Below are 27,823 nucleotides of genomic sequence, written 5' to 3'. Positions count from 1 at the left end.
TGTTCAAAGCAAGACCCCAAAATAAACCTACGTGAGTGTGCGTTTTTAAATTAATTTGTAATTGACGTCATTCATTGATTAGAGCAGCTTGCAGTTTTGGGGATCTGGCGCTCTAGCTTGTAGTTGTGAAGCCTCCTTCTTCTCTGTCTACACAGACGTACAGTGGTATCCAGTCAGTGTGGTTCGCTCTCTGGTGCCTTGTAGCCGCTGCTGCTCCTCTGACTGCTGCTGAGAGGAGAAAACATCTCTGAGACTTCATTTAGCGCAATCAATAGCCAATGGGGGAAAGGTTAGATTGTAATTTTGTAAACTTACTGGTACCTTAATTGGATCAATCATAGTTTTAGAGGACGCGGATTTAGGAAATTCAGCACTTATTCGCCAAGGTAAGGCAATTTTATTTGTCATTAGTTAAAGTGGTCAAGTGGTCTTGTAAGCAATTGAAGTCAGTTTAGACGACAGACAACTGACTGAAATATGTGTCAAAACTGAACCTACTTATAGTCTACCATTTGTCATGAAAACTACCAAACACGGGTATAAATTTGTTCACCCAACGAATTTGCGCAAATACACAGAACTTTGTGGATCATTAGTGATCTGTCGTGTGGTGATTTTTTTAATGATTTGTGAATATGTCCCGTCCGTTTGCAAGTGCTCTTACCACTGCAACATCATACGAGGACAGTTTGGATAGTAATTAAAGGGAATCCAAAAGTGTAACTCAAACATGATGAGAAACCAAATTGATAGACTGCTCTTTGGACTGATACTGAACCTAAATTGTTAATATTTTCTGATCCAGAAACCCCGACCATTTTAAAATCACTTTTTATTAATCACTTAAGAATCCATTCATTGCTGACTCCGATAGTCAGCTCTAGTTACACTACCTCTTTTTTTTTTTTTTACCTCTTTCTCCGCTTCGAAAAGTTGATACCATGAGTTTTGGTAATTATGGACGCAAGTGATGAAAGACAAGGCGGTCTGACCAGCTGTCCCCTTGTACTGTCTAATCGCCTGCAACGAACCAGGCTGGAGAGCAGATAGAAAGTGCACACAATGTATTTTCTCCTTTTCAAACATTCAGTTATGTGTAGCACATGTTCCAAGAAAGCGTGCGTGACAGTGCGTCTGGATGAGTTTTGAGCCTCTATGCACGGAGCGAGTTTGTGATAATTAAAAAGACGGTACACGGCAATTGCGTACTAGTATGATGACTCCTCAGACAACACTGTGCTACGGATCTATAGTATACACTTTGTGGAGGGTTTTTTGTTGTATACTCTGGATATAATGTTTATTATTAGAACAACAATAACTAATTTATATCTCCTTATTGTCTGTCTAATATGAGGATGATGATGATGAGGAGGACTTGGAGCCCCACAGCCAACACACCCACCTCAAATCTTTCAGCTTCATGCTCATGTCCTTTTGATATGCTGATCGTTTTTCCGCCTTTTTTCTGGAAAAATAAATTTGCTGCAGCTGAGATAAAGTGTATGATTGTTTGGTGGTTATTTAGGCATTCTGTTAAAAAGGGAAAGGAGACTAAACAAATTGAAAAGTAGAAAACTGCTCATTTGTAAGCAAATTAATACAATATACCAAAGTATAAATAAATTAATAAGTAAAATACTTTTAATGACTCACAAAAATCGCAGACAGTTAAAAATGCTGTTTGTTCAGTTTTCACTGAATCCCTACTGCTCTGTTTTAGTAACACTTGTGTTTCTCACACTTTCATGTGAAACCATGAAAGGTTTCCTCTCTGACAAGACCATGATTATGCATACAGCATGTGTGGTTCAGCAGCCTATAGCTGACCAGACAGTGAGAGATTAATACAGATAATGTAGAGGCCACAGAGCAGTGTATATCAGTGTGCATATTCTCACACTGTTTCACTTAATGCTTTTAATTTGTTCCATCTGCTAACATTATTACAAAAAGATCCCAAGACATATTTGTGTAAGGGTTTATGTATTAAGGCAATGCCTAATACAGCGTTAGCAGTTGCTGTTGGCTGTCACTCTTTTACCAGCAGTGTAGACAGACAATCAAAACAGCAACAGGTGAACAGAGAGTCAGTGAGGAATGATACAGGCATGTATTTTACTAATATGTTGTAAATTCTTAATTAGCATGTGAAAAAAGTTACATTTTTATAGCAATCCCTGCACATCTGGCATGTAAAAGTCAAAGTTTAACATTTCTGTTCTGAAAATTTGGTAATGTGGCTGACCACAGGAACAGCACATTAGGATGTGTTTGAGGTGCATTTCCCTGTTACCTGTTATTGAACCACTTGTTTATTGACCCTCATGCCATCCATTGATCTATGTCTGTCAGTCACCATCTGACTTTAGCTGCTGAAGCAGAATGAAAACATGCAAATGGAGAGTGTTGATGATGTGATCACATGGGTAGTTTAAAGGCATGTTAATGTATTAGTCCTCTCTTTTGAATTAAAGACACATGTAAATCACATTCAGTTAAGGGTATTGAAAAGGTTAATACAACCACCAACCAAATTCAATTACATGACTGCCCTCTGACCCAAGCTTATTAAAGCTATAAAACTACTTTTCCAGATCGTTTTCACATGTGTAAATGCAACAAGTTTCCTTTTTTCCCCATGTGAGTTACCCTTACATTTCTCATGTGAATTGTTTTTTCAACATGTGAACAAACCACGAAGTTTAGTCTTATTTGCAACACTTTAAGTTTCACTTGTGAAAATTGCCTACACAATACTTAAGTCGCTGACTGCAATGTAAAATGATTAGAGAAGTAGTTTGTTGTTTAGTAGCCAACAACCTGCAGTGTCGTGCGTTGCCGTCAGTCTTTTATGATTCACCCACTGGGAGAAGTGAAAGCCTGACATTTTCGAATCCTACTTGTAACGGCTTTAAATACACAGATTAAAAGCTATCTATTTTCAGCTAGACCAACCCCTAACATTGCTCTTGAAAAACTCTGATCAGTTTTCAGATGGGGCTGTTAGAGGAAGATATGGCATTCTACTCCAAGATACCTGTGCCACTGGATATAATGGTGGCTGTGGTCTACTCTGTTTTTGGTGAGTAGCAGTCTACAGAAATTCAAACCCATTTTGTCTTTTTTATTTCTTAACAGACAATAAAGAGTTAATAACACTAATAATGCTGTCAATGAGTTTTTTACTCTTTCTGCTCAGGCTGAAATGAGTAACAGCATGAAGCAAGACAGCATACTGTGAAGCCTTGGAAGCACATTTATCTTTGCATTTCTGACTGTGTTACAAAGTCATATGCATTCTACTTCCACCTATAAAACCTACTGTGTATATGTATCACTTCCATATATTTACTGTATTCATGTATAAATTCTATATCTGCATAAGTCTATCCTTCCTCAGACATGCACACATCAATGTACAGACCCAGTGAGGCAGCCAGTGTTGTAGCTGTTCATGTATTATCTGTGCTTCTAACACGACAACATAAGGGGCTTCTGATAATAAATTATATGACTGAGCCATGTACTGAAAAAAAAATCATGCCCAGGCTAACTTTCATCTCAGTCTTTGATCTTGGCAGCATTACTGGAGAATCCCTGCATTTAATGTAGTCGTAGGCTGCACACTGTTAGAAGGAAACCAAAGACACAGTTTTAATATGATATTTATTTTGTGAATGTTCTTGTTTACTAATTACTAATTTAAAGATGTTAATGTTTTTTCCTTATTGCTGTATTTTTGCTTTGAGGGACTAATTCATACTGCTATTGCTACTAAATTAGTGTTCATCAAGAGTTATATGCCAGTGTCAGTGTGTTTTTGCTGCTGTTAGAGTTCTGTTTAAGTCAATGATGATCTGTAAAGAAATGTAACTTGTGCAGCTGTGGTGCTGCATCGGTGGTTAAATATGTATATATTATGATTGTTTAATACCAACTCAGCCATCTGAGTGAGGGGGCATGACCTTTTTTCTGCTTCTGAAGGGGGCATGAGAACCACTGGTTTAGGTGGACCACCCCCCAAAAAATGTTTTAAAAGCTATTCATGTTCACTTAATGTGATTTTGTTTTTTTAAAGAAGCTTTTTCTGAGGCATCACAAACTCTGAATTCCTCGTATTTATGCTAGTCACTCCGATCCCAGCACTGAGATGTGTGTGGCAAATTTTTCAAATGAAACAAGACAGTGAAGACAGGTGTCAACATGAACTTGTGAAAATTGATTTTCTATCCCTGCTATCACTGGAGAAGAACTGCAATACTTTTGGATTAATTTCTTCAACATCATGAAATGAAATTACAAAGCCAAAACACCAACCTATTTACAAAGCACTTCCTTTATAAATAAAATATTGATAAATCTATATTTTATCTTAAAGGATATAGTCAGACATTTCGCAATATACACTTATTTGCTTTCTTGCCTAGAGTTAGATGAGAAGATCGATACCACTCTGTAAATATAAGGCTACAGCAGGCAGCTGGTTAGTTTAGCTTAGCATAAAGACTGGAAATGGGTAAACAGCCAGCCTGGCACTGTCTGACGGTAACAAAATCCACCTACCAGCACCTCTAAAGCTCTCTAACTAACACTTTTTATCTTGTTTCTTTAATCTGCACAAAAAACAAAATGAAAAAAACCCCAAGTTGCTGTTTTACAGGATCTTCTTACTTTAAAATGGAGCCAGATTAGCTGTTTCTCCCCTTTTCCAGTCTTTATGCTGAGCTAAGATAAGATTTGTCATATAGATATTAGACGTATCTTCTCATCTAATTCTCTGCAAGAAAGCAAATAAGTGAATTTCCCAAAATGTTTAACTATTCCAAAAACAATTCCCTGACATTAGCGCCTCAACCTTGTGGCACACAATTAAGACTCACTCACATTCTGAGGTTTTGGTCTGTTTTTCCTGCAGGAGTATGTTCACTGTTTGGAAACAGCACGCTACTGTATGTCTCCTACAAGAAAAAGCACCTCCTGAAACCCGCCGAGTACTTCATCATCAATCTAGCTGTTAGTGACTTGGGCCTGACTCTGTCCCTCTACCCTTTGGCAATAACTTCAAGCTTCTACCACAGGTACTACACCTGGCACCTACTGTAGCATTAACTGGTATGTGATTGTTCTCACCACCATAGAATGGGATACTTTCATGTGAAACACGTGCTATAGAGAGGGAAAGGCACTGCTTTTAAATCAGACTCCCTTTAATATTTCATGGTTCATTTAACTATATGGTTGGTCAGCAGTATAATCTTGTGAGTTCACAGATATAGATTGTCGTGCTCATGCTGTTCTCCTCATTTCCCTCTCTCACCCTCTCCCTCATTGATCTTTCTTCTCTGTCTTTGCTTTGCACTGTCCTCTTTCTCTTTCTCACACCCCCTTACCCTCCTACACAGATGGCTGTATGGGAAAACAGTGTGCTCCATATACGCTTTTTGTGGCATGTTGTTTGGCATCTGCAGTCTGACCACTCTAACCATGCTAAGCATGGTGTGCTTTGTGAAAGTATGTTATCCGCTCTATGGTAAGTCTTCAAAGAAGCTATTTTCGCCCAATGAAATGACACAGGATTAACCATCGCATCACTGAATGGCTGATTTATCTGTGGAAGGAAACAAAATGATAATCCCTCCGTAATGCACTGCACATTAGCCTTCCTTTGATGACTGACAAGTCCAGTGGCTGCACTCAATAAGTATTATTTGAGATGTTGGTTAATGTAGTAAAATGGGGCCTTCTATTTGACCTCACGAAATTGTGTTTTCATTGTCACAAAAGGGTTTCTATACAGAACTCTCAATTAGATGCATTTTGTAACACAAAACGTATGTGAATTCTTTTTGAGCCACTTAATCAATCATTGTCAATTTTCCTTTGAAATGTGGACCTACAAAAATATATGTTGTCTTTCATTGCATTTATTGTAATGTCTCACAGTGGTATCTCACCATCTACATATTTACAGAAGCACTCATTTCATTACGATTTGCTGACAGTCATGATGTTTATGTGTACATGAACAGCGGTCTCCTGGATGAGGGTCCTGTGTTTTACCCATCCATCCACTTTACTTAAAAATTAGTTTGTCACATTTTAGTCATTATTATCCTTCTAGTTTTAGTCAAAGACAATTAAAACACTACGACTGTCTATGAAAGTCATTACATTTTATTAATAAAATTAAATGTTTTCTTTCTTTAAACTAATTTAATTAGGCTAATACAGGTATCGGTAATTGGAATCAAAGTGACAGTATGTGTTTCTTTTTAAACATCCCAGACAGTTTGTTCAGGCTGTTGTGTAGGTAAATATTACCAATAAAATCACACTAGTGCTGAAACTATCAGTCAGTCAATTTGCCTACCTGGCCTTAGAGCTTAGAAATCATACACAAATATCTTCCAAATAAATTGCTGTGTAATCTTCGAAACAACAGTTTTACTATATAGTAATTGCAATGCATGTTCAGGGCTTGCCATTAAGCTTTTTTTTTGGTAAGAACAAGTAAGTGAAAACGGATCGAGCATAATAACAAGTTGCTTGTCAAAATATCCAAATAAATAAACTAGCAGGCTATAAATGTTACAGCAGCAACATGTGATGCCCATTTATACACACTGGGGAACAGGTCTGAGAAGCCAACACAGTTTTTCCCCATATGTTTAACTCGAACGACAGGGAAATATATGATTAAGCATTTCACTTGTCCGACCAAGTTTACTTGTTCCGGACAAGTTATAACGTTAATTGTCAAGACCTGCATGTTTCACTCACAAGCTTTGAAGCTACCGAACTGACGTTAGCTAACACATTAACCCAGTCAACGTAAGCCTTAAAGCCAGGCCCATTCATTCATTTACTACCGCAAACTGAAAACTTTTTTGGCTGGCTTCCAGCAGACCAAGCCAACGTAGCTTGCTAGCAAATTTGGCACAAGTTGACATACCCGGCTGCCCAGTAATGTTGACTTATGCAGTAGGCAGAAGGTTTCAACACAGACGTAATGACAGCCAGCCACTCAGAGCTGGTGTAAAGGCATCAACACAGCAATGGACCAAGTGTGAGTAAGTATGCGGGATTTGAACTTCTGTCTCAAGCTCTCTTTTTTAAATTCTTCATACTTCCTACTACTTCCATCACTCTTCAGCAGTACAAAGACTGCGAAAGGGAGCGTTATCCCCATTTGAACGATTAGCTCATCTCCCGCTCTATGATGGTAGGCTTTTCGCCCTGCCTTTGGGTGTTGCCGTTCGGAAAAAAAACTATAAACACTTTTACCTTCAGATGCAGTGAGACGATACTATGTATGAACTAGTTTGTAGACATTTCACTCGTTACTCAGGAAGCCAGGGTTATCAAACTACCTAAAGATTTCCATCATCTAATTTATTATAGCACTACATGAATAGTAAAATATAAACGGAATCTTTTTTCACAGGGAACAGGTTTAAATCTGTTCACGGCCGTCTGCTTATTGCCAGTGCTTGGGTCTATGCACTGTTGTTTGCCTGCTCCCCACTGGTCCACTGGGGAAAATATGGACCAGAGCCCTATGGAACCGCCTGTTGCATTGACTGGCGCCTGTCCAATCAGCATACCAGAGCACGCTCCTACACCGTGGCACTGTTCATCTTCTGCTACATCCTTCCATGTGGTGTTATTGTAGCATCATACACAGGCATTCTGGTCACAATGCATGCATCCCGCAAGAATATGGAGCAGCATACATCGAGGCAGAAACACATGAGCAGCATCCAGACAATTATTGTTAAGGTAGGAGGAAAGTCTGATAAACACAAATTATTACTATCATGCCAGAGATTCCATTTGGCTCATGTACTATTAAGTGCTTTTACACTTTCCACTAGTCTAAATTTTAAGTACTGATTTAGAAATAACATGTTCTACGAATAATCCTTTAAAGCTGTAACTATTAAGAAATCAGTTTGAGAGCTTTGCTTTGCTGCTTCTGCAGTCTCTTTCACTCTCTCAATCCCTTCTCACCAGTTAAAACCAAATTGACACCACATGATTATGCAGATAATGTGGTGTCAGGTGGTGGTGGTGAGGGGGCTTAGAGACAAGAGTTCCTCACTCCCCCATTTGTTGAAGAAATTGGCAGTGACCTCAATAGATCCTCCAGTGATGCAGCTTCTCATTAGCAGGAATTGGCTCTGGCTGTACTGTGATGAATGAGAAGCTACTGCCGCCTTTGCTGATAAATGGCCACTATCATATACCCTTCTCCAAGAATAACTGATTCATCCAAAAATGCCTTTCTGACCATGTAGAATCTGACTGAAGTTGGTCAATAAATCTTTTAGGTTGACGATAAATGCTCAAATTCAGTCAGCCATACCAGTCAGTCACTGTTTAGATTTTATCTTGTGCTTTTAAAGGATAAGTCTGGTGATATTCTATATATATGTTATTGTCACCAAATGCCATGAAAAGACCAAAACCAACAATTAATTGATCCTACTAACAAGTATTGCTTGTGTAGCCAAAACCTGATATAGCATATACCTCTGTATCATAGAGCTCCATTGTTGTCCAAAAACTATTAAAAGCACATAAATGAGCCACACTGTAGCACTGGGTGACATGTCCCTTCATTACCACGAACATGGACACTGTAGTTTATTTTGAGTCAGTTCCACATATGCTATCCTGCTGCCATAAATACTCAGACTGAAAATAGTCCCCAAAAAAACACTATTTACTTTTGTTTGACATTTGCTAAAAACTACAGTGCCCAGATGTTTTAGGAAGCTACTTTGCATTTTTTAAAACATGAAAGTATGTATTCATGATCTGTTTTTGATTTAGATCCAGTAGAAACGAGTGGGCTTGGGGCTGAGTGCCACAGACAGGGTGGGAAAGTCGAAAAGTATTGAGAGACGTATGTATTGGTGGTTTTGGTGTTTTCATGGCATTTGTTGAAATAAGAAAAATAGAGAATAACACCAGATTTATAATCTAAATATACTGTTCTGTGAAAAGCACCAAAAGCTAATCAGTAAAAAGTATGTATTTTTAAAAATGATAGCAAGTACACTTTTCTCATGTGTGCTCTTTCTCCTGCAAGCTAAGTGTTGCTGTCTGCATCGGTTTCTTTGCGGCATGGACTCCATATGCTGTGGTGTCCATGTGGGCTGCTTTTGGACACATTGAGAACATCCCTCCTCTGGCATTTGCCATGCCAGCCATGTTTGCCAAGTCCTCCACCATCTACAACCCAATCATCTACTTAATGCTGAGGCCAAACTTCCGCAGGGTGATGCGCAGGGACATGGGTAATCTATGCCACGCCTGTCTGAAGGGCTGCCTCTGTTCCGAGGGACCAGCTAATTGCTGCTCCAAGCCAGAGATCAGGGTCAGATTTCGCACAAACCACAGACAGACCAACCAATTCCCTTCATCCAACTTCTCTGCTCAACCTCCTATGGTAGCATTAAAGGAACACAGCTGTGAGCAGTGCAAGGATGCTTTTGAATGCTTCAGATACTACCCTCAAATGTGCAGTGTCACTAACTGTGCTGCCAGTGGAGACTCATCTAAGGATCAAGACCCTCCAGTTCCCCAAACACATAAGCAGAAGACTCAAAGTGTGTGCCACGAGAAGTCTCTGCTGGCCACCATGTGCGCAAAAAGGACTTCAGAAATAGACAACTTCCATATTAATTTAGCAATGGTTCCAGGGCATGCAAAAGTGGCTTGGCCCTGATATTTCTCTCAATTTATAATGTTTACAGAATATCTCTGGACATATTTTGCAAGTTATGTTCTTTCAGATGTGAAATTACTTAATCTATATTTTCAGGAAATCTTGTTCAGGAATGTACCATATGCTCCTCCTGTAGGCAGCAGCCATGTAACTTATTTATTTTGTGTCACCCACTGTGCTTTACGTATGCTAATATGACAGAATAGCTTTGAGGTTAAATGCAGACAGCTATAATTTGAAGGGTATTTCATTTGCAACCCATAAACAATCTAATTATGTTGCCTTTGTAATTTTTGCATGTAATGCATCTCTGACGTGTTATTTTTGGCTTGGCATTGAACAGTGTATTGCTAATTCAGTCAAACTAGCCTCTATATCATTGTGTCAGGGCTACGTGGCTTAAGATGGATAGGTTTGGACGTTTTCCACCTATTCATTTCCCAGTCAGTGTCAATGCCAGTCTTTAAGCTCTGGTTCAGATTCAGATACCTTCTGAAAGTATTCAATCCCCTAGGCTGCATTTTAAGTGTTGCAGCAAATTTCTATTAAAATTGATATTGTACCCCCTCAAACATTCCTTGAAGCACTACTGGCAGCCTCATCTGTCTTGATTTACTGTATGTGTGTATGACCTTAACACAGCTGGATTTAAGGAAGTGCTCCATCTTTACTTTGAAGTTTGCATAAACTGGGCCAAGTTGGATGAAGAGCAACTTTCAATTTTTACAATAATTTGGATGCATCTTGTTTTAACTGTGAGCGTCACTTTAAAGCTCCTGAAAACTTTCAAAAGTATTTCTCTATATGGTTAAATATTCATGATTAAATAAGCAAAAATCTAAGTTTAAAAAACATCTTTAGGTATTATTTATTAAGAGTTTATCTCAAAAATTCAGCTAATCTGTTTAATCAGTGATGAAACAATCTACTTACACCCATTCAATTCTGATTCAAATGTTGCTAAATCCTGATTGGTGCAAGTACATCACCTTTTTCCAAACCTTTTTCAAAATCAGTGAGAGGAGCACAGAGAAGAACATAAATATATAACTAAATAATACCAACTGATAACTGTTGATCATATGGCTAATAGTACCCTCAAATTAAAGCTGACATTCTGCACTTTACCAGTACATCTACATGTGAACTTAGTGCCATCTCATTTCAAAAGCTGTTAACACTTCCTTCACCATGCCAGCCCAAGTATTGTTTACACTTGACAACTGCAGGTATATAGTTTATGGTGCTTGATCAATTATCTATGTACATGGTGTAGCACTCAATGCTGCTGCATAACACCATTATTATGGCACTGCACAATATTGTCCATCTACCCGTCCAGAACTTCAAGTCATTCTTTTAGTGTACAATTAAAATGGAATATGTCTTTATACATTTATTTAACTACAGCAGAGGCGAAAGGGCAGAAAGACCAATGAAACAAACCAATACAATCCAAATAATGCAGTTGTAGATAAATTCATTAGTGGAGAAAGACTATTAAGTTCATGCTGTCTGTAATTGTTGTGTGTAAATCCATTGTGTAAAGTAAACATGACTGGAATGGGATTTGGGCAGTCACTCAGGACCAAAGCCATCTTCGACAACGCAAGCTATTGTGTCAGTTTCTCAGCCATTCGCAGAATTGTTACCCTCATAGCTTATCCCATGGATCTACTGCTATTTCATCTAATCTAATTAAAACATAATTGCTGTTTTACCTTTTTTTTTAATTACTTATCATGTTGTAGGTTTATGTTGCAAGGCATAATGCTTTTGATTAACGAAAGTACTTAATTAGATTTTATCTATCAATCAACAGGGTGCCATTTTAACAGCATCCCTAAATCTAATAGAAAACAGATGTAATTACTGGAAAGCCTGTCCACATTTGTATCCCAGGATCTTATCATTAATTGTTCATGGCATGGAGGGATTAATTCTCTTATGTTTAGTGAAGAGATTATTAAACTCACCAGGTAAGAAATATCAGCAGTGGCTGTTTGATTTGCAAAAGTGTACTATCATCACATCTGTAAACCATTAAAAGGTCCATTAAAATGTGATTTCAAACAGTCAATGACAACAGTAAAAGGGAAAATGTGTGGACAAATAAACTTTTGTTCTCAGGAAAAATTATCCACATTCTACATTAATTGTATAATACAAATGTCATGTAATAAAAGCCTGTGTATTCAGACTAAAGACTTTTTAATGTCTAATTTAGGGGTTTTGTGTTATTATTGTCTACAGGTCAAACAATACACTTTATATGTGGCCCTATTACAGTCATTTATAAAAACAAGACTGAAGTCAGGTTCAGCCTTGGTGTTTTTCCTGGGTTGTAATTGGTGGATACTGACTTGTTGTTGACCCAATTCCATGGCTTGGTCCAGTTGCTTTGAAGGGCAACGGTGTCCTTCAATAGCAACGTCAAAAGTCAAATGCTTTTTAGTATGCATATGCTGACTTTTTTGTATACTATATTTTGGCTCTTTCCCACTACATTCTCAACACTATCTTAGATTTAGTATGTAGTATGGAATTGTGTAAATGTAAATGTGTTCATGTTTTCAGTGTACTGATACCCATTAACTAGTTGCAGGGGATAACCAATAAGATCTGAAGGAAATACTAAACCAGTATAAGACCCAGTACACAAAATTACAGAGAATTTTGTAATTAAACAGAACATGACATTGACACATCTCCAAGGCAATATGACTGGATGGTAAGAAAAGCTTGGAATCCAAAATGCTTGATACAGCACAGCATCATCTCATCAGCTTAAAGATAATCAGATATCATTACAGTAAGTCGACACACTGAACAATCAAACAAGTAGCTAATTAGTCATTCATGCAGTTTTACTGTAACTTGGGGAAATGGAAGCACATAATCCACAGAGGGTATAAAAATTAAAAGAAACAGTTTGAGGATGACAACAATAATACACATGTACAAGTGGAATACTGTACTAAAGCTTCTGTCCTTCTGTACAAATTGCATCCCCCCCATGACTACTTATGTTTCTTCTTCAGCTTCTTACAGACTCATTGACTTTGCCTGTTCGGTGTTTGGAGTCATGGTTGTGTTGGGCTGAAATAAAATAAATGTTTACCACACACCATTTTATTGTCCCTGAATATGAGTTCATTATTCTGTTAAAGCTACAGTAACCGTGTACAATCTCAGTGACTTTTCCATAATGTCATCACACAGAGAACAATTTCTGAAAAACAAATACTTGACAATGTATGTGTTAATATTTTTTTCTACTGTTGCTTTGACTTACGAATAATTGAGGCCATTATTGCTTTATAGTAAATTACAAAATGAACCATAAATTCCATGATTAGAAGAAACTGAACCTTGACCATGTTCATCTCTACTGCTGATATAAATATATGTTTGGCAGAACAAGTCATGCAGTCATTTGATAATGCAATTAGAGCTTTTAAACTGTCACAAAAATAGCAAAGTCCAAATGATTTTTGGACTTTTGGATGAATTTTATCAAAATGAGTGATTACACTGAGTGTTCAGTAAGCTGTCAAAGACAATTTTCCCTATGAGCGAGCTCTGTGGTTATCATGAGTGATCATAACCATGATATCTTTTCTGGAATGATACAGTTAAGTTTTCCATACACCATTTTCAGTGCTTTAAGCTGCAATCAGACAGGGCACTTTTTTTGCAGTGAGAGGCGTCTTTTGCCAATTATTTTAGCGCTTTAGCGCAACACAAACAACGTTCTATTGACTTGTACTGTACATAAACCCACTGCACATTAAATCAAGTGTTTTTGGTTATGGTTGAAAGAAAACAGGGCCACCATTGGCAGAAAGTCCTTTAGAGGGAATGAGATCTAGGAGGAAGAACCGCAGCTGTCCAGTATTTTCTGGATGACATCTAGCTTTATGTTGCCTTCCAGTGCTCGGCAAAGCTTCCCGATTTTGCAACCAATGCTTCCCTCCTTCATTTTCCATCGCTCCAGCATCTGGTGCACCATTTCTGGCAAGCCATCACGGTAAAAGTCGTGGTCAATGGTCTCTATTTCCACAGTGGTCAGACCCAGTCGCCGTGCACAACGCTTCCATTTGTTCCCAATGTTGTCCCTCAGCAGATCCAGGTGCTCCTCGGTCACAGCATGGTCCTCTAAGTGACACAAAAGATAAATCTATTAGGGGAACTGTTTGTTGAACTCTAACGAGAAACTGTTTCAATTAACTGATTGTTGAACTAGAAAATACTGTTGCCATGGATCAGCCTGTCACAATAATTACTTTATTGACTTGTCAAGGTCATGTTCATATATCGTACGATATTGCCCGTTGTATTTACATGCATGTTTATTAGGATAAGAATATCACCAACATTTTAGCCAACATGATGCCAGAATAAACAGCAGGGTTTTCCTTACATTATGAGACCTGGGCTCACCGCCTGAGCGTTTTTTTTCCCACAGTGCCTAAGCCAAATGAACAGAAAAAAATGTATGCAGCGTCTGAGACACGTTTTGCAGTCATTTCTGTATGGAAAGCAAGTTATTTGTGCAGGTAACGTCTTAGAGATTTGTTGTTTAGACTACATTAGAGTTTTGTACTATTAACACGAAATATTTCTACATGTTAACACAACAAAAATTGACGCCTTAACGTGGCTTTTCTGGTTGTGGCCAATGAGGGACCCTGAATGAAGGCGCTCATACATATTCATGAGGAAGGTGGCATCAATGATGTCGGACAACAATGCATGGGAGCAAGTTGTGCATGAATTACTGAAGTGGTCGTCTACGCATTTGTTACAGGAACCTGGGTCCGTCGTTGGCCACAACCAGAAAAGCCACGTTAAAGCGTACATTTTTGTTGTGTTAACATAGAATTATTTCGTGTTAATACAACAAAATTCTATGTTAACTAAACAAGAAATATCTGAGATGTTACTTGTGCAAATGGCCATATTCCATATTTCTGGTCGCAATGCTTCTGTCTTGTCATCTGCTCTCTGAGTTTCACCACGGGCGGGGCTTAGGCAGCTTTAAAGTTCATTGCTCTTTGAAAGGGTGTACTTGCATTATTACACTATTATGTTATCGTTATATCAGTGGCACAAAATGGTCTGAAAATGACAAGAATATTGTTTATCGCAATTTTTTCTGGGACAATATTATTGTCCAACAAAAGTAGTTATCGTGACGGGCCTAACCATGGATGATTTGAAAACATCTGACCTGCTACAAAAATTGTGTACTGCATTATTTACTGTACCTTTCAATGTGTTACTGCTTATAAATAACTACTAGAGCTGAAACGATGAGTGGATTCATTGATTAGTTGATCGATAGAAAATAATATTAACTATTTTAAAATTCAATTTAAGTAATTTTTCCATTCTCTGATTTGAGCTTCTCAAATTTGAAGACTTGATGCTATTCTTTGACGTGTATAATAGCAAACTGGATTCCTATACGTTTTGGACTGTTGGTCGGATAAAACAAGAAATTTGAAGATTCGAGACTTAGGATCTGGGAAATAACAATGGGCATTTTTCACTATTTTCAGACATTTTATGGCAAAAATGATTAATCAATCAAATAAACTGTAGGTTAATTGATAAAATGAAAATATTGATGAAAATATTCGTTAGTTGCAGCCCTAATAACATCATGTTTGCAAACTGAGCGACAACAGACAAACTATCATATCTGTTACATGAATGAAATATTGTTATGATTTACCATATTTCAGAATGCCTTCTTTGATGGGAGAGTTAGCTGAATCGTTAGCATGTAGAGATAAACTATGGGAGGACTCGTAACCTCTGATACTCATCGTGTTGTTGCTCCCAATCTGGATCCCGCTGGCATTCTGAATGAAAAGAGATCCTGGAACAAACACAGAGCAAACACACTCTCTCGAACTCAGTCTCTCCAGTACATGTCAGTCAAAGGTGACAAAAGCAGCTGTGCACACATCTTGAATTTACTGAAGAAATGCTTCATCAAAAAGACATTTTTGTACATACCTGGATCTTGTAGCGAGCTGCTCTTGGAAGGGGTCAGGAGACGCCCAGGGCTAATGTCAGGAGCAGATGTATCAAACACTGGGTAAGCTGGCCAGGACTGCTGGCGGTCATATTGGGATTGTGGATGTTGCTGGTTAAACTGGGGTAGAGAAGAGGTGCTGGCAGACATTGGCAAGTGGAATGGAGCAGCTGAGTTCATGGACTCATAGAGACCAGCAGTAGGGCGATACCAAGCCTCTTCCTGGCTGGTGGGCTGTACAGGCTCAGCTTTTGTCCAGGAATGGACAGAAGATACACAAGAGGGTCTGTCTTGTTCTGGTTGCCTTACAGTGTGATCTGAAGTGCTGACATGGTTTTGCAGGAAAAGATTTGAGTTGTTGTGATGGCAGGAGTTGGCAGCATCAGGCTGGTTCTCACAGTTATAACTACCATATTTGTGGTACTGAAGCTCCCGATTTAGTTTCTCCTCCAAAGCTGAAGGGCTGCTAGCTGCCTTTGCATCTGCCTGAATAGACTCCACAGGTGGCTCATATTGGATGTCATGCAGGTCCTCAATACTGGCTTCAACTGGCATAGATACACTTCTGTCTGAACTCACCAAAGGAGCTGGGCAATCTGCAAAGTAAGGAGAGAAGTTAAAGCAATAAGGCTCAATCCTTTTCAACAATTTCTCTAGCTTTCTGAGCATTAAATGTAATACAGCCAAGCAAAGGTGGACATTAGATTGTGTACAGTATATCCAGGCCATTAAGATCACCAACAGTGCTCACCTGCCGAAAAACTGTCATGGGTCACTGATAAAGATTTCAACTTCTCAACAAGTTCGTCTGGGCCTTCATACAATTTCTGCATAAAAATCACACGGAGAATCATGATTAAAAATACTCTACTAATAAATCAGAAATCAGATTTCTGATTTGATAAATAGTATTAGTATTAAATCAGAATTCTGATTTCTGATTTAATACTAAAACTATTTATCTGGCTTTATTTTAACTTTGCATACAAGACAAGATTACCACATCAAATCCTAAATAAAATATATTTACCCTCAGATCCAGTAAATCTTCCTCTACATGCGGTTCAAGCTTTTCCATATAGAAAGGAAAGAAGAAGTTGTAGCTCTCTGCAAAAAAAAAAGGAAAAAGAAGGGATAAGGTGAGAAGAAGATCCACATAACAAACTTAAGGGGTCAAATGTCAAATTAAAGCAAGAACGTTTACATACTCTATATAATATTGTATAATGTACTGTATATGCCAGTACAACACAGTGACAGAAACTCAAGAACAGCTTTTGCAAAAGCAAAACCCTGCTGTCTGGCGAAAATCCTGTAATGCTTCATCACATATATTACAAAACTATATATTTGTCAGTAACTACTTCCTGTATATTTTGAATATATTTATTATTTTAACGATTTTAAATATTTTTCAGTCAACAGCAATATCATAACAATGTTACAACAGTATCATAATATGTATCTTAGCTGCTGAGTAACTAACAGACATTAAATAAAACATTATAATAAAAACAAGCTTTGACTTCTATAAAAACAGCAATGAAGCGTGAATGTTATTCTCTTTGTGTGTGATTACATTAGATTGTGTCATATTCCACATGATCAGCATTGGACCGTATGCTTTAATGTTTAAAATACATACACACACAAAAAGTGCACCTTCAAATGTTGGCCGTTGCAGCGGATTTTGATCCCAGCACCTCTTCATAAGCTGAATCATCTCTGCAGGTGTGTTGTCTGGAATAAGGTCCTCTGCCGGTCGGTCACCATTTCGGACACACTGGCTCATTTGGTCTTCACTCCTGGCATCTGAACATAGAAAAAGACACTTATTTTGGCTGTCTGCATGAGGTTTACATAATGTAGTCAGGAGTTATTAATATGGTCCATTATAATGGTAAACCAGTAAATCGGACAATAAACCAGGTAATAATTTTAAAACAGTGCATCACTGTTTAATTATTCATGGATAAAATGTGTCTTGTTATTAGGACTTGAGCATGTTTTGGCATCCCAACTCACTTGCATATGGCTCTTCCCCTGTAAGGATGACCCAAACCACAATTGCAAAGCTGTAGACGTCAGACTTCTCAGTGGAGGCTGTATGTATACTGTTCAAGTGCTCAGGGGCCATGTAGCTCAGTGTGCCAGCAACTCTCGCCCCCACTGACTGCCCTATATGACTCTTCCTGCGAGACTCCTTCCTTGTGAGTTTGCTCCACGTCTGGCAGATGGCCAGGCCAAGGTCTGCAACCTGGAAAACACAGAGGAAAAAATACTTGGATTACCATGATTGTACATGCATGCTGTCGGAATCATAAATGTGTCATGGGCCATAGTGTGTAATATACCTTGATGTGAAAATCCTTATCCACTAAAATATTTTCTGGCTTGATGTCCTTGTGTATGATGTGTCTATCTGTAAGGTACATCATCGCTTCCAAAATCTCTATGATGATTCTGCCCTTGATGGATATTGGGACAGGGACCTAGGAACAGGAGGAATTTAGTGTATTAATCCTTCAATTCATATAACAATACCATAATATGAGTTATTTAAGGCTGCAAACTATGGTTGAAAACTAGTGGAACTACTGAAGTTAAAGACATTAATTCTGAATCTTTCCCTTTTCAATGTGACTACAGATATTAAACCTGCTGACCGTCTCTAGCATGGCCAACAGGTTGCCTCTGGGGATGAGTTCCATAACTAGCGAGCAGTCTCTATCCTCCATGATCACACCCAGCAACTTGACCACTCGCTCATGGTTCAGGCTTGCCATGATGCTCCCCTCCTCCAGCAGTGACCTTTTACTCTCTCTGGAAAGTATAGTAAAAACAGTGAGAACCAGATATCTTCCAGAAAAGTGGCATAACTTTCATCATGTTACGTCTTATAGTGGGCTTAGAGGCAGGACGTAGGGATGCACCGATACGATAAGCTATTACTTTTTTTAATCAGATCAGAAACATGAAATACAGTGTCATTGTCAATGTCATTATAAATGTCAGTGTTTCTGCTATCAGTTACAATCATTCGGACAAGCTGTGGCATCAACTCAGTTTTTAGTGTGACAGAAATCCATGCCCCAATGTTATCTTGCATAAAAATGATTCAAATTAATTCCACACAGTGAAGTACAGATTTTAAATTTAGGAAAAAAGATCATGTGTATTGGTTCAGTACTCTGTAGCAGTATACTAGTGATACCCAGAGATTAGGTATTAGTATTAGGAGAAGAAAACGTTGGATCGGTGCATCCCTTGCAAGACATAAAGAAAATCAGAAACTGAAATGAACTGAAAATACCTATCTGAAATCCCATGTTAAGGCTGCAATAAAAATATGAATGTTCTGCATTTCAGTCTCTTTTAAAAGGAAGTACATAGATATCACACACTGCTATAATGCCAAACAAGGTTTACAAACGATTTTACACAGGCAACATTCTTCCATCAGCATCATATAATATTGCATAGTACATCTACTTACATATATACATTTCTCTCTATTTATAAAAACATATGAGTTGCGTGGAGAGCCTGCCTGACGTGTCCTGTGGGCACATGACTCAAGTTATCATTTAAAGCGAAGGGGATTGCCCAGCATACTCCACACAGTAACAGATAGACACAGGACTTACTCATTGCGAAGAGGGCCTGTATACATAGTCTTCAACACCACCTGGCCGAGGGTTACATGGTAGCACAGGTAAACTTCTCCAAATCCTCCGTAGTCCAGGGGCTCTTTTTTGATGAGATCAGTTGATCTCATATGAAGTGAAGTATGTGGAGCGGTGGCCATCCCTAATAGAAGTCACAACAAAACAGCTGAACGAGATAACTTACACAACAACTCAGAAAATCTCATAATAAAGTAGCTAAAACTTGTATGACGTGAAATACAGGAAATGCAAATATGCTGAAGAGACAAATTGAATGACTGAAGCGGTGACTCAACCATCCATAACTTCCAAAACACTTTGACAGACTGAAGATGTATAAGCTAGCTTAACGTTAACGTTTCCGAAAGTTAGACACATTTAGCTTGCCCTCGTAAACTTAACCAAACTCTTCACCCGAAAAACAACATTATACATCCCATTCGCTATCAATAGCAACAAAAAGTAGAGCAAAAAGATTACCAAACAGTGCTGTACAGTCCAAGTACTTAGAGCACTTTGTTTCTAGTTCCGGGATTTCCTCGACGAACTCGATCAAAAGCGATACCAGAGAGGCGACATAAAAACTACAAACAGCCTCACTAGTCGATAACTTATCAGGACGGCTTGCAACTTCAGGTTTTTGTGGCTGAAAAGGCCTAAAAACTCATTCCATAACAAAACACAAATGCAGGATACGATATTAGGTTGTTTTCTTTGTAACTTTGTTCGTTTTAAATGGGTTTTTGAGATACAGAAATCCTCTGAAATAGGACCATTCTAGATCTTGTCGTGTGGCATTGTCGCCACCTACTGGTGAATTTAATTATCGCAGACTAAACAACCTTGCATTGCCTAGTAGGACTGTAGCTTTGTCTATTTGAGATTTGATGGTGATGCTGAAGCACTGTTCTAATTGTTTTCAGCTGTATCTAAACAGCATCTGTCATCTAAAAGACCAGAGCTTTTACTGAACCTGAAAGAATGAGGACGCAAACTGTAATGATGAGCTTTGATATTTTGGAAGTACAACAACAAACCAGCTAAAATGATGCTCTAGTCTAATTTTAAAAAACAACAACAACAAGTTCATTGATAAAACAAGTGTTTATGTGAAACTAGAGCGGGAAACCACCTGAATTGTAGCCTCTGACAGCGTGGGCGATGTATGACATGTAGGCCTACATTTTGAGCAGCCTATCTGTGATCACCCACACTATAAATTCCTCCTTTTGCACAGTAAAGCCACAACAAAGCAGTATCATGTTTACCTGTCTTGTGTTGTCTCGGTTTTCTGGTTTACATTTTTTTTCTTTTTCTATTATTCACGTTTAATGCTGGTAATCTTCAGGTTATTTGGACATTGACAATGTGACAGTTTGCAGTTTATTAAGCACTGTGATACACTATTAAAAAGACACATTGTTGAATAAAATTGCCTCATTTACATGAAAACTACTTTCCATTCATAATTAAAATTGTTTGATGGATGTTCTATGACCTAGATCAATAAGTGGTCAGACCCATTTTCATTGAGGGTGCATTCTCAGTCAGCTTTGGCAATAATTGTTTACAAATATTCGATAGCAAATATATTAACAGCATAAGTTATTTCAGGTATTCAACCAATTACTCAGATCTTGTACTTAAGTAAAAGTAGCAATACCACAGTGTAGAAATACTCTGTTACAAGTATAAATCATGCATTCAAATTTTTACTTAAGTAAAAGTACAAAAGTATTGGCATCAAAATATACTTAAACTATTAAAAGTAAAACTACTCATTATGCAGAAAGATCCATTTCAATATATTATATTATATATTATAATTATTTATGCATTAATGTGTACAACACTAATAGTGAAGCTGGTAATGGTGGGGCTGATTTTAACTTCTAATATATATATATATACTTTATCTGCTCTTCATACTTTATCTTTAGCTTGTGAATTTCTCTTCAGGGATCAATTAAGTTTTATCTTAGTCTATAGTTATATTTTGTTTTATTAGTCTGAATATGCAAAGTAACTAGTAACTAAAGTTCAAATAATTGTAGTGGAGTAAAAAGTACCATATTTGCCTCTGAATTGTAGTGGAGTAGAAGTATGAGGTGGCAGAAAATGGAAATACTCAAGTAAAGTACAAGGACCTCAAAATTGTACTTAAGTACAGTACTTGAGTAAATGGACTTAGTTACTTTCCACCACTGTATTCAACTATGAGGCAATGGCTGTTTTAGACTAATTGAGACAAGAATAACAGGAGTACTCTCATGGAGGAACAGGGTATCAGCATGAAGTGGTCTGATAACCAGCTCACTCCATGATGCAGTTCCAGCCATGATACAAGACGTAATTTTCACACGTGAAGCACTCTCTGTATAGACTTTGGTCGCCTTATATATCTGCCACAGACACCTCCTCCCATTCAAGCTGTTGTCTGGTGGTCACACACTGCCTCACATAGAACAACAAGAGATCACCAGGAAGTTAAACCAACTGGCGCCTGCGGTGTAAAAGTACTGTCAATGTGGGGCAGTGGGTAGCAGTACTTCCTGTTGATGTTAACGTGATGATATTCAGTACAGAACTGCCAGCTGCCATCCTTTCTCTGTAACAGGCATTAAGAAGCCAATCAACAGCATGGGGAGCTTCAGCAGTGAAGCTCCCCATGCTGTTGATTGGCTTCTTAATGCCTGCCCCAGTCATCGTACTGGTTTTCTCTTCAGCTGCCTGGCTCTTGGCTAGAGGAGATGTTGGGGATAGAGGTGGGTGAAAAGTGTCTCCCCAGGTTTGACAAGCTTCTCATGAAGGTTGTTGTCCTGATGTCTCTTTCTGTTAGTGGTGCTGACAACTGGCTCTTCCGCTGGTGTTTGGAATGTCCCTCAGGCAAAGGTGAAGTCTGGACAACCCTTTCCAGTGGTGTCGAGTCACAAATGATGCCATGATGACCATGCAGGGTGCAGGGAAGTTAGAGACCCTGTATGTGACCCCATCCCCTCACTGTCACTGGATTTGTATCTCCACTTCTGAATATAACAGTTCTTGGTGCTTACACATCCTTCCCTCATTCAGCCGCATGCATCAGCACAGGAATTTGGGGCAAAGATGGCTGGGGCTTAAGTAAATAACTTAAGATTACTTTGTCTCTTCCTCTGGTGTGAGGTTACTGTTCTGAATGAGGAACTGCATATCTGCAGCAAAAGCCCATAGTCTCTTCCTATTCTGCTGATGGCTGTAAAGCATGAATTCACCAACTTCATTACCAAGACCATGCATAAAAGTAATTTGCTATTCAACAATGAGGCAACGGGCATCTCCGAAACCCATCTTGCTTTTTAATTTGCATGTATAAAGTCCAAGGCAGTGGTGTCCAGGACCTTAAAATATGTTATTGGTATATATTTATTAAAATCATGCCCAATTTTAGCATGATATCTCACATAATTACCATCTATTTGTGTATTGATGACTGATAATCTAATCTGGTTGAAGGCAAACACAATCTTAAATGGGCAGAAAGTTGATATCTAACTTTTTGTGCATTTCTTTTTTTAAAGACCATGGAAATTGGTTATTTATTCCAATTTTTGAAAGTGAAAACTTCTATCCCCCATTCTTTTTCACAATTAGTTTATATTCCATCTCACGTCGTGGTGGCCCATTGTATTCCTATAATATTTCCACAGGGGGTTGGCTAATTCTGCTCTGGTAAGTATGCATGTCTGTTATATTTGTAAAGTTTATATTAGGGTTCAGTATTTGCTGTCATGGGGCCAGGGGGCAGGCTATTAATATTCTCATCATATCTAAAAAAAAAAAAAAAGCCAGCGTTGGGTTTAGACTACACCTGTGTCCGCGCAACACTTCTACGTACACACACAATTCTCCGTAAACGCCGCGCTCCTTGAATCAGCAAACTACATCTCCCAGCATTCAACACGGGGAGCTTGAGCAAGTAGTGCTCGTCTCGCTTGGACGCGGAGCTGCAGCATTTGTGCCCCTGCAGCGGGTTTTGGAAGCCGTCAAGCCGCTGGATAAGCATTTTTAAACAACGAGGAAACACGGCGCGGCATTTCTTTCACTATTATTTTTCAGACGGGGTCTTTCAGCATGGGTAATGGCATCAATAAGGTAGGATTTTCATCTGTTGCACGCGACTAGTGTTTAGCACTTGTCATCTTGGAGATGTTTAGCAAAAAAAAAAAGTTGCGTGTGCTCATTAGTTTAACATGATTCAGTGAATACAGACGTGCCTTGTTGAAAAGAATTAAACATAAACCTTATTAACTCAAGTGGTCTAACTATGAATATTTAACATAATGGTGATTGTTTTACCTGACTGTTTGTTTGGTTATTTTTCTAGTCACATGACGTCAAGTTTATATTTGAATCATTGGCTACAATTTCTAATTATCATCTCATATTTTCAGAATGTCATTTGAGTCAGCTGTTTCAAGTCCCCTCAGCTGCTGCACCACCTCACTATGTCAATGATGCTTCAAACGTGTACATCTATATCTCTGTCCTTATAGGTCCTGCCTGACTTGTACTTGGGGAATTTCAAAGGTGTGTGTAAGGGTATATTTTTTAATCATTTTGATTTGGTTCTTGTATATGGCAGCACATACCCATGGTCTTTGTTTTTGTTTATGTCAGATGCAAGAGACAGAGAACAGCTAGCCAGAAACAACATCACACACATCCTGTCCATTCATGACAGCGCTGCCCCCATCCTCCAGGTGAGAAGCTCTCCCTCTCCCTGTTATACATAACATCCTTGCCTTAGTGTGCATCTTAGGTTTCTCATTAATCTTTAAGCAAACAAAGCAAATGAGGCTGAACAGATCTGATTGGTTGAGACCCTTGAGCTGTGACACAGTCCATAAACCAGTCTGTCCGGTTGTTCGGTAAGAAGTGTCATGCTGCTACTTGAGCAAACAGTTGTCAGTCCTGAGTGAATACACAAGAAGCAGTGGAGTTCCGTACTCATGTGATTGTTGGAGTATCATGAAAAATGCCAGTCAACAACAGTTGGTTTGGTCAGTGTGCTGAGTTGTGTGGGTTTGAGAGTAGGCGGCTGTTCTTGCTTCTGCCAGTGTAGACTGTGCAGTCTCGCTTCATTATTATTTTTTCTAGGTTATTGATTTGGATGTAAAGTTTCTCTAATAGCTGCAAGTACAAAAGCAGCTTCTGTTCTCAGTTTTGTCATTTTAAAAAGGGACAAGTGACTACAAATCAGCCTAAAATTGCTGTTATTCTTCCACATACAGTAGCGTTCACCATTAGCAACACACACAAAACCTAAAAAGCACCTGCTGTTTATTGATTTGTGTTAAATGCATTAGAGCAAGTGACTGCTGACAGGTAACTAGTATACTTTGTCCCTCAGGAGATGACCTATCTATGCATTTCAGCAGCTGACCTGCCCACACAAAACCTGTAAGTACCAAAATGTGCAGCACTGCAACACAGCACAGAACAATGAAAGGCTGAGGCGCAGAGAGGCCACATGCACTTGAGGCTGCACTGTGTGGGCGTCTGAGGTTCTTTTTTCTTCAAGCTATCGTGTAAATGATATGCTTTCACAAGCTCAACATTTAACTGTAAACTTCTGACATCTGACTAGATCACTGTAACACAGCTGGATTCTTTGTGCGTGGTTGTTCTTTTGACATGAACACATGACATGCACAAGCACATGCAGTTGTTTTTATGTAATGTGAGAAACTGGGGAAGAGAAATCAAGGGTGGTGCATGTATCACCAAGGGATACCCTGGTTTAGACACACATTCAAACACACACGCAAATCTTCAATGGCCAAATTCACATTTCAGTCGGTCTTTTAGCAGGAAGGAAGTCTCACAGCTCAGTTCTGCAGTTTTAGCATGATGGTTGGTGCTGTGCCTCTATTTATTACCACCCCCCCACCACCACCACCACCACACACTCACTCACTCACACATGGACATACACATATACTGTATATACTCTTACTGCCCCATTTGCCTCATACCTCTTAGGTTCAGAGTGTGAGGTGCTTGAAACCTGTTTTGTGAAATAAGACACCAACTCTCTCAAACCTGATTTGAACACAGCCTCATCCTGATCCGTCCAGGATAAGATTGGGGTTGAAAAAACGTACACATGGCATGTACAAAAAAAACCTTACATGAACACAACCAATATGCCTTTAGATGCATGTAGGAGCTAAAAGTGTCAGTGAAGACAAAACAACAGCACGTAGTGACAGTTCTTGCAGCAGTTCTTGCTGTATTCTCATAATGGTTTAATGTGGTCATGGCCTATTATAACAAATGTTTTTTATGCTCCACAGGACTCAGCACTTTAAACAAAGTATAATGTTCATGCACGAGTGCCGTCTGAAAGGAGAAGGCTGCCTCGTTCACTGGTGAGAGCAAGACTGCTTGTTGTATCTTTACCTCAAAGCTAGCATCAAGGTTCTCTCACACAGGCTACTGAAACGAGAAATGCTACTTAAGTAACTAAACTAGATAGATTTCTTCCATCCAACTTATAATACAATCATAGACATGTTGAATATAAATGTACAGTTCATCTTGAACTGGAAAAAAATCAAAACTGAGTCAACCAAGTACACGAGTGCACCCATGTGTAACTGCTGCAAAGATGAGATTAAATGATAAAGCCTATTCTTGCACTTCCCAAAACAGAGTACAGTAACACAATATAGCCACATTGTGTTTTTGCAGTGGGGTAGCTGACCATATGTTCACAGGGGAAAGTTATATTTGGTTAGACAGAGGGTCTTCTCAGAAATACAGGGGAACAAGAGGCTATTATAAGATCTGCATTGTCACTATGCTTATTGACCAAAGCATTTAGATTTCAGTCAAATATATAGTGTGTGAAGTGTGTATTTAATCACTTTCTACACCTCAGTCCTCTTATTTTACCACATAATTTTTGTATTTTATTCTCTGTTGCTGTCTTTAGTCTGGTTGGTATTGCCTAGAGTGTCACCTACTGTAGGTATTTAATCTGATATTTATTACTGGGAATCTTTGAGCTCTTTCACATCATCTTCAGTTATTGTTATATCATACTGAAGGTTATGCGTTTTCAACCTCTAGGTCTCATACAGTATGCATCAAACTCTTTGTCCATCCTTCTCTTCTTACAGTTTGGCAGGTGTGTCCCGCAGTGTCACCCTGGTGGTAGCTTACATCATGACAGTGACAGGACTGGGCTGGCAGGAGGCGCTGGCTGCGGTGAAGGTGGTCCGGCCTTGCGCTGGCCCCAACCTGGGCTTTCAGCGCCAGCTCCAGGAGTTTGAGGCTACTCAAGCTGATCAGGTCAGTCCTAGGAACTGTAGTACGAGTGTGGAATATATCACTACATTACTGAATAGATGTGATTACTGTAAGAATGGAGAGTATTTAGCATTTTGCAAACTTCTTTACATTGTCATCAAAAGACAAATGGTTTTCGTTTCCTGTAGTTCAGAGAATGGCTACAGATGGAATATAAGGACAACCCCTTCAGTGATGCGGCTGATATACGTGACTTGCTTGCCAGAAAAGTCAATGGTAAGGACGTGGAAAAACAGGCATCTACCCCACCTGGAGGTATCTGATCAGATCTTTTGATGCGATATTTTGTAGCTCAGCCTGGAGGATTACACCACGTGTGATGCAACAGTATTCTGGACCTCTCTGGAAGTCTAATGTGCTTTGGAGTGGACTACTGTCAGGATGTTAATCACCACTGGAATGAGCCTCTAAATATCATGGACATGAAAAACAGAAGAAACAATTAATATGTACTGCACATATTCATTTTTAGCATTGATTGATGTTTCTGGTGCTGTTTTTTTTTCTTTCTTGTAATTTATGAATGTTTTGAACTGTGTTATTTTTTTGCACTGTGTCTCAGTGATTTTAGATTGTGAAATAAAAAGAGTAAAGTCAAGTGTTTTGTGAGGTTGTCAGTTGGTGGGCTGCCATATTGAAGGTGATAAGATATACTGTGCTGTTTACATCTCTGTTTCCTGGTTGTCTTCCTGTTTGTCTAATGTGCAAGGGAGGTCATGCATGGTGACACGAAAAAACACCAAGATCATGTTCTTTTATCACTTGGTCTTCTCAATTGTCTTTAGAGACTATAAAGCATTAAAAAAAAAAACATAAATTTTACCATGGCGAGATATTATATGCGGTAGTCTTATAAACGTTGTAGATAACTAGGCATTTGCATGGTTAGCCACTGGAGGGCAGTAATACTAAACACTAAAGTATCCTAAAATACATAGTATTCTGAAGTCAACCATGTGTCTTGTTCTGACACTGGTTCCTCACGCCTCATGTCTTTCCTCCAATAACAAAATTAAGACT

General features: G+C 38.7%; 3 protein-coding genes across 4 annotated transcripts; 2 read left to right on the top strand and 1 right to left on the bottom strand.

Moving 5' to 3' along the window:
- Window positions 1-98: 98 nt before the first annotated feature.
- opn7a (opsin 7, group member a) lies at window positions 99-12,914 on the top strand. Its single transcript, XM_044220603.1, has 6 exons — window positions 99-386; window positions 2,991-3,085; window positions 4,919-5,081; window positions 5,406-5,533; window positions 7,448-7,782; window positions 9,098-12,914. Exons 2-6 carry the CDS (start codon window positions 2,998-3,000, stop codon window positions 9,734-9,736), a joined length of 1,353 nt encoding a protein of 450 aa, XP_044076538.1. The 5' UTR covers window positions 99-386; window positions 2,991-2,997; the 3' UTR covers window positions 9,737-12,914.
- ripk1l (receptor (TNFRSF)-interacting serine-threonine kinase 1, like) lies at window positions 12,401-20,224 on the bottom strand. Its single transcript, XM_044220602.1, has 11 exons — window positions 19,931-20,224; window positions 19,430-19,592; window positions 18,449-18,605; window positions 18,137-18,274; window positions 17,808-18,039; window positions 17,445-17,594; window positions 16,813-16,889; window positions 16,534-16,609; window positions 15,764-16,378; window positions 15,477-15,623; window positions 12,401-13,894 (listed from the first exon to the last, which is right to left on the bottom strand). The coding sequence occupies exons 2-11, from the start codon at window positions 19,588-19,590 to the stop codon at window positions 13,605-13,607; spliced, it is 2,043 nt and encodes a 680-aa protein (XP_044076537.1). The 5' UTR covers window positions 19,591-19,592; window positions 19,931-20,224; the 3' UTR covers window positions 12,401-13,604.
- Window positions 20,225-23,340: 3,116 nt separating this feature from the next.
- dusp22b (dual specificity phosphatase 22b) lies at window positions 23,341-27,401 on the top strand. 2 transcript variants are annotated; one of them, XM_044220601.1, is made up of 8 exons: window positions 23,341-23,581; window positions 23,983-24,016; window positions 24,107-24,189; window positions 24,840-24,889; window positions 25,786-25,860; window positions 26,614-26,785; window positions 26,932-27,019; window positions 27,095-27,401. In XM_044220601.1, exons 1-8 carry the CDS (start codon window positions 23,561-23,563, stop codon window positions 27,121-27,123), a joined length of 552 nt encoding a protein of 183 aa, XP_044076536.1. In that variant the 5' UTR covers window positions 23,341-23,560; the 3' UTR covers window positions 27,124-27,401. The 2 variants fall into 2 exon arrangements, with proteins under 2 accessions (XP_044076536.1, XP_044076535.1); XM_044220600.1 differs by having other exon boundaries at window positions 23,343-23,581; window positions 26,932-27,401.
- The last annotated feature ends 422 nt before the right edge of the window (window positions 27,402-27,823 follow it).

Source organism: Siniperca chuatsi, linkage group LG13 (assembly GCF_020085105.1).
Source record: "Siniperca chuatsi isolate FFG_IHB_CAS linkage group LG13, ASM2008510v1, whole genome shotgun sequence".
Taxonomy (NCBI): Eukaryota; Metazoa; Chordata; class Actinopteri; order Centrarchiformes; family Sinipercidae; genus Siniperca; species Siniperca chuatsi.
This window is presented reverse-complemented; position numbering and strand designations above follow the sequence as displayed.

What these genes read in the sequence shown, in the direction of transcription:
- opn7a (XM_044220603.1), top strand. Translation starts at nt 2,998, where the DNA reads ATGGGGCTGTTAGAGGAAGATATGGCATTCTACTCCAAGATACCTGTG. An exon ending in TGTGGTCTACTCTGTTTTTG is followed by an intron (nt 3,086 to 4,918) that starts GTGAGTAGCAGT and finishes TTTTTCCTGCAG; the next exon opens with GAGTATGTTCACTGTTTGGA. An exon ending in AGTATGTTATCCGCTCTATG is followed by an intron (nt 5,534 to 7,447) that starts GTAAGTCTTCAA and finishes CTTTTTTCACAG; the next exon opens with GGAACAGGTTTAAATCTGTT.
- ripk1l (XM_044220602.1), bottom strand. Translation starts at nt 19,590, where the DNA reads ATGGCCACCGCTCCACATACTTCACTTCATATGAGATCAACTGATCTC. An exon ending in TGTTGGCCATGCTAGAGACG is followed by an intron (nt 18,275 to 18,448) that starts GTCAGCAGGTTT and finishes TCCTGTTCCTAG; the next exon opens with GTCCCTGTCCCAATATCCAT. An exon ending in ATAAGGATTTTCACATCAAG is followed by an intron (nt 18,040 to 18,136) that starts GTATATTACACA and finishes TGTGTTTTCCAG; the next exon opens with GTTGCAGACCTTGGCCTGGC.
- dusp22b (XM_044220600.1), top strand. Translation starts at nt 23,561, where the DNA reads ATGGGTAATGGCATCAATAAG. An exon ending in TGGGTAATGGCATCAATAAG is followed by an intron (nt 23,582 to 23,982) that starts GTAGGATTTTCA and finishes CTGTCCTTATAG; the next exon opens with GTCCTGCCTGACTTGTACTT. An exon ending in GTACTTGGGGAATTTCAAAG is followed by an intron (nt 24,017 to 24,106) that starts GTGTGTGTAAGG and finishes TGTTTATGTCAG; the next exon opens with ATGCAAGAGACAGAGAACAG.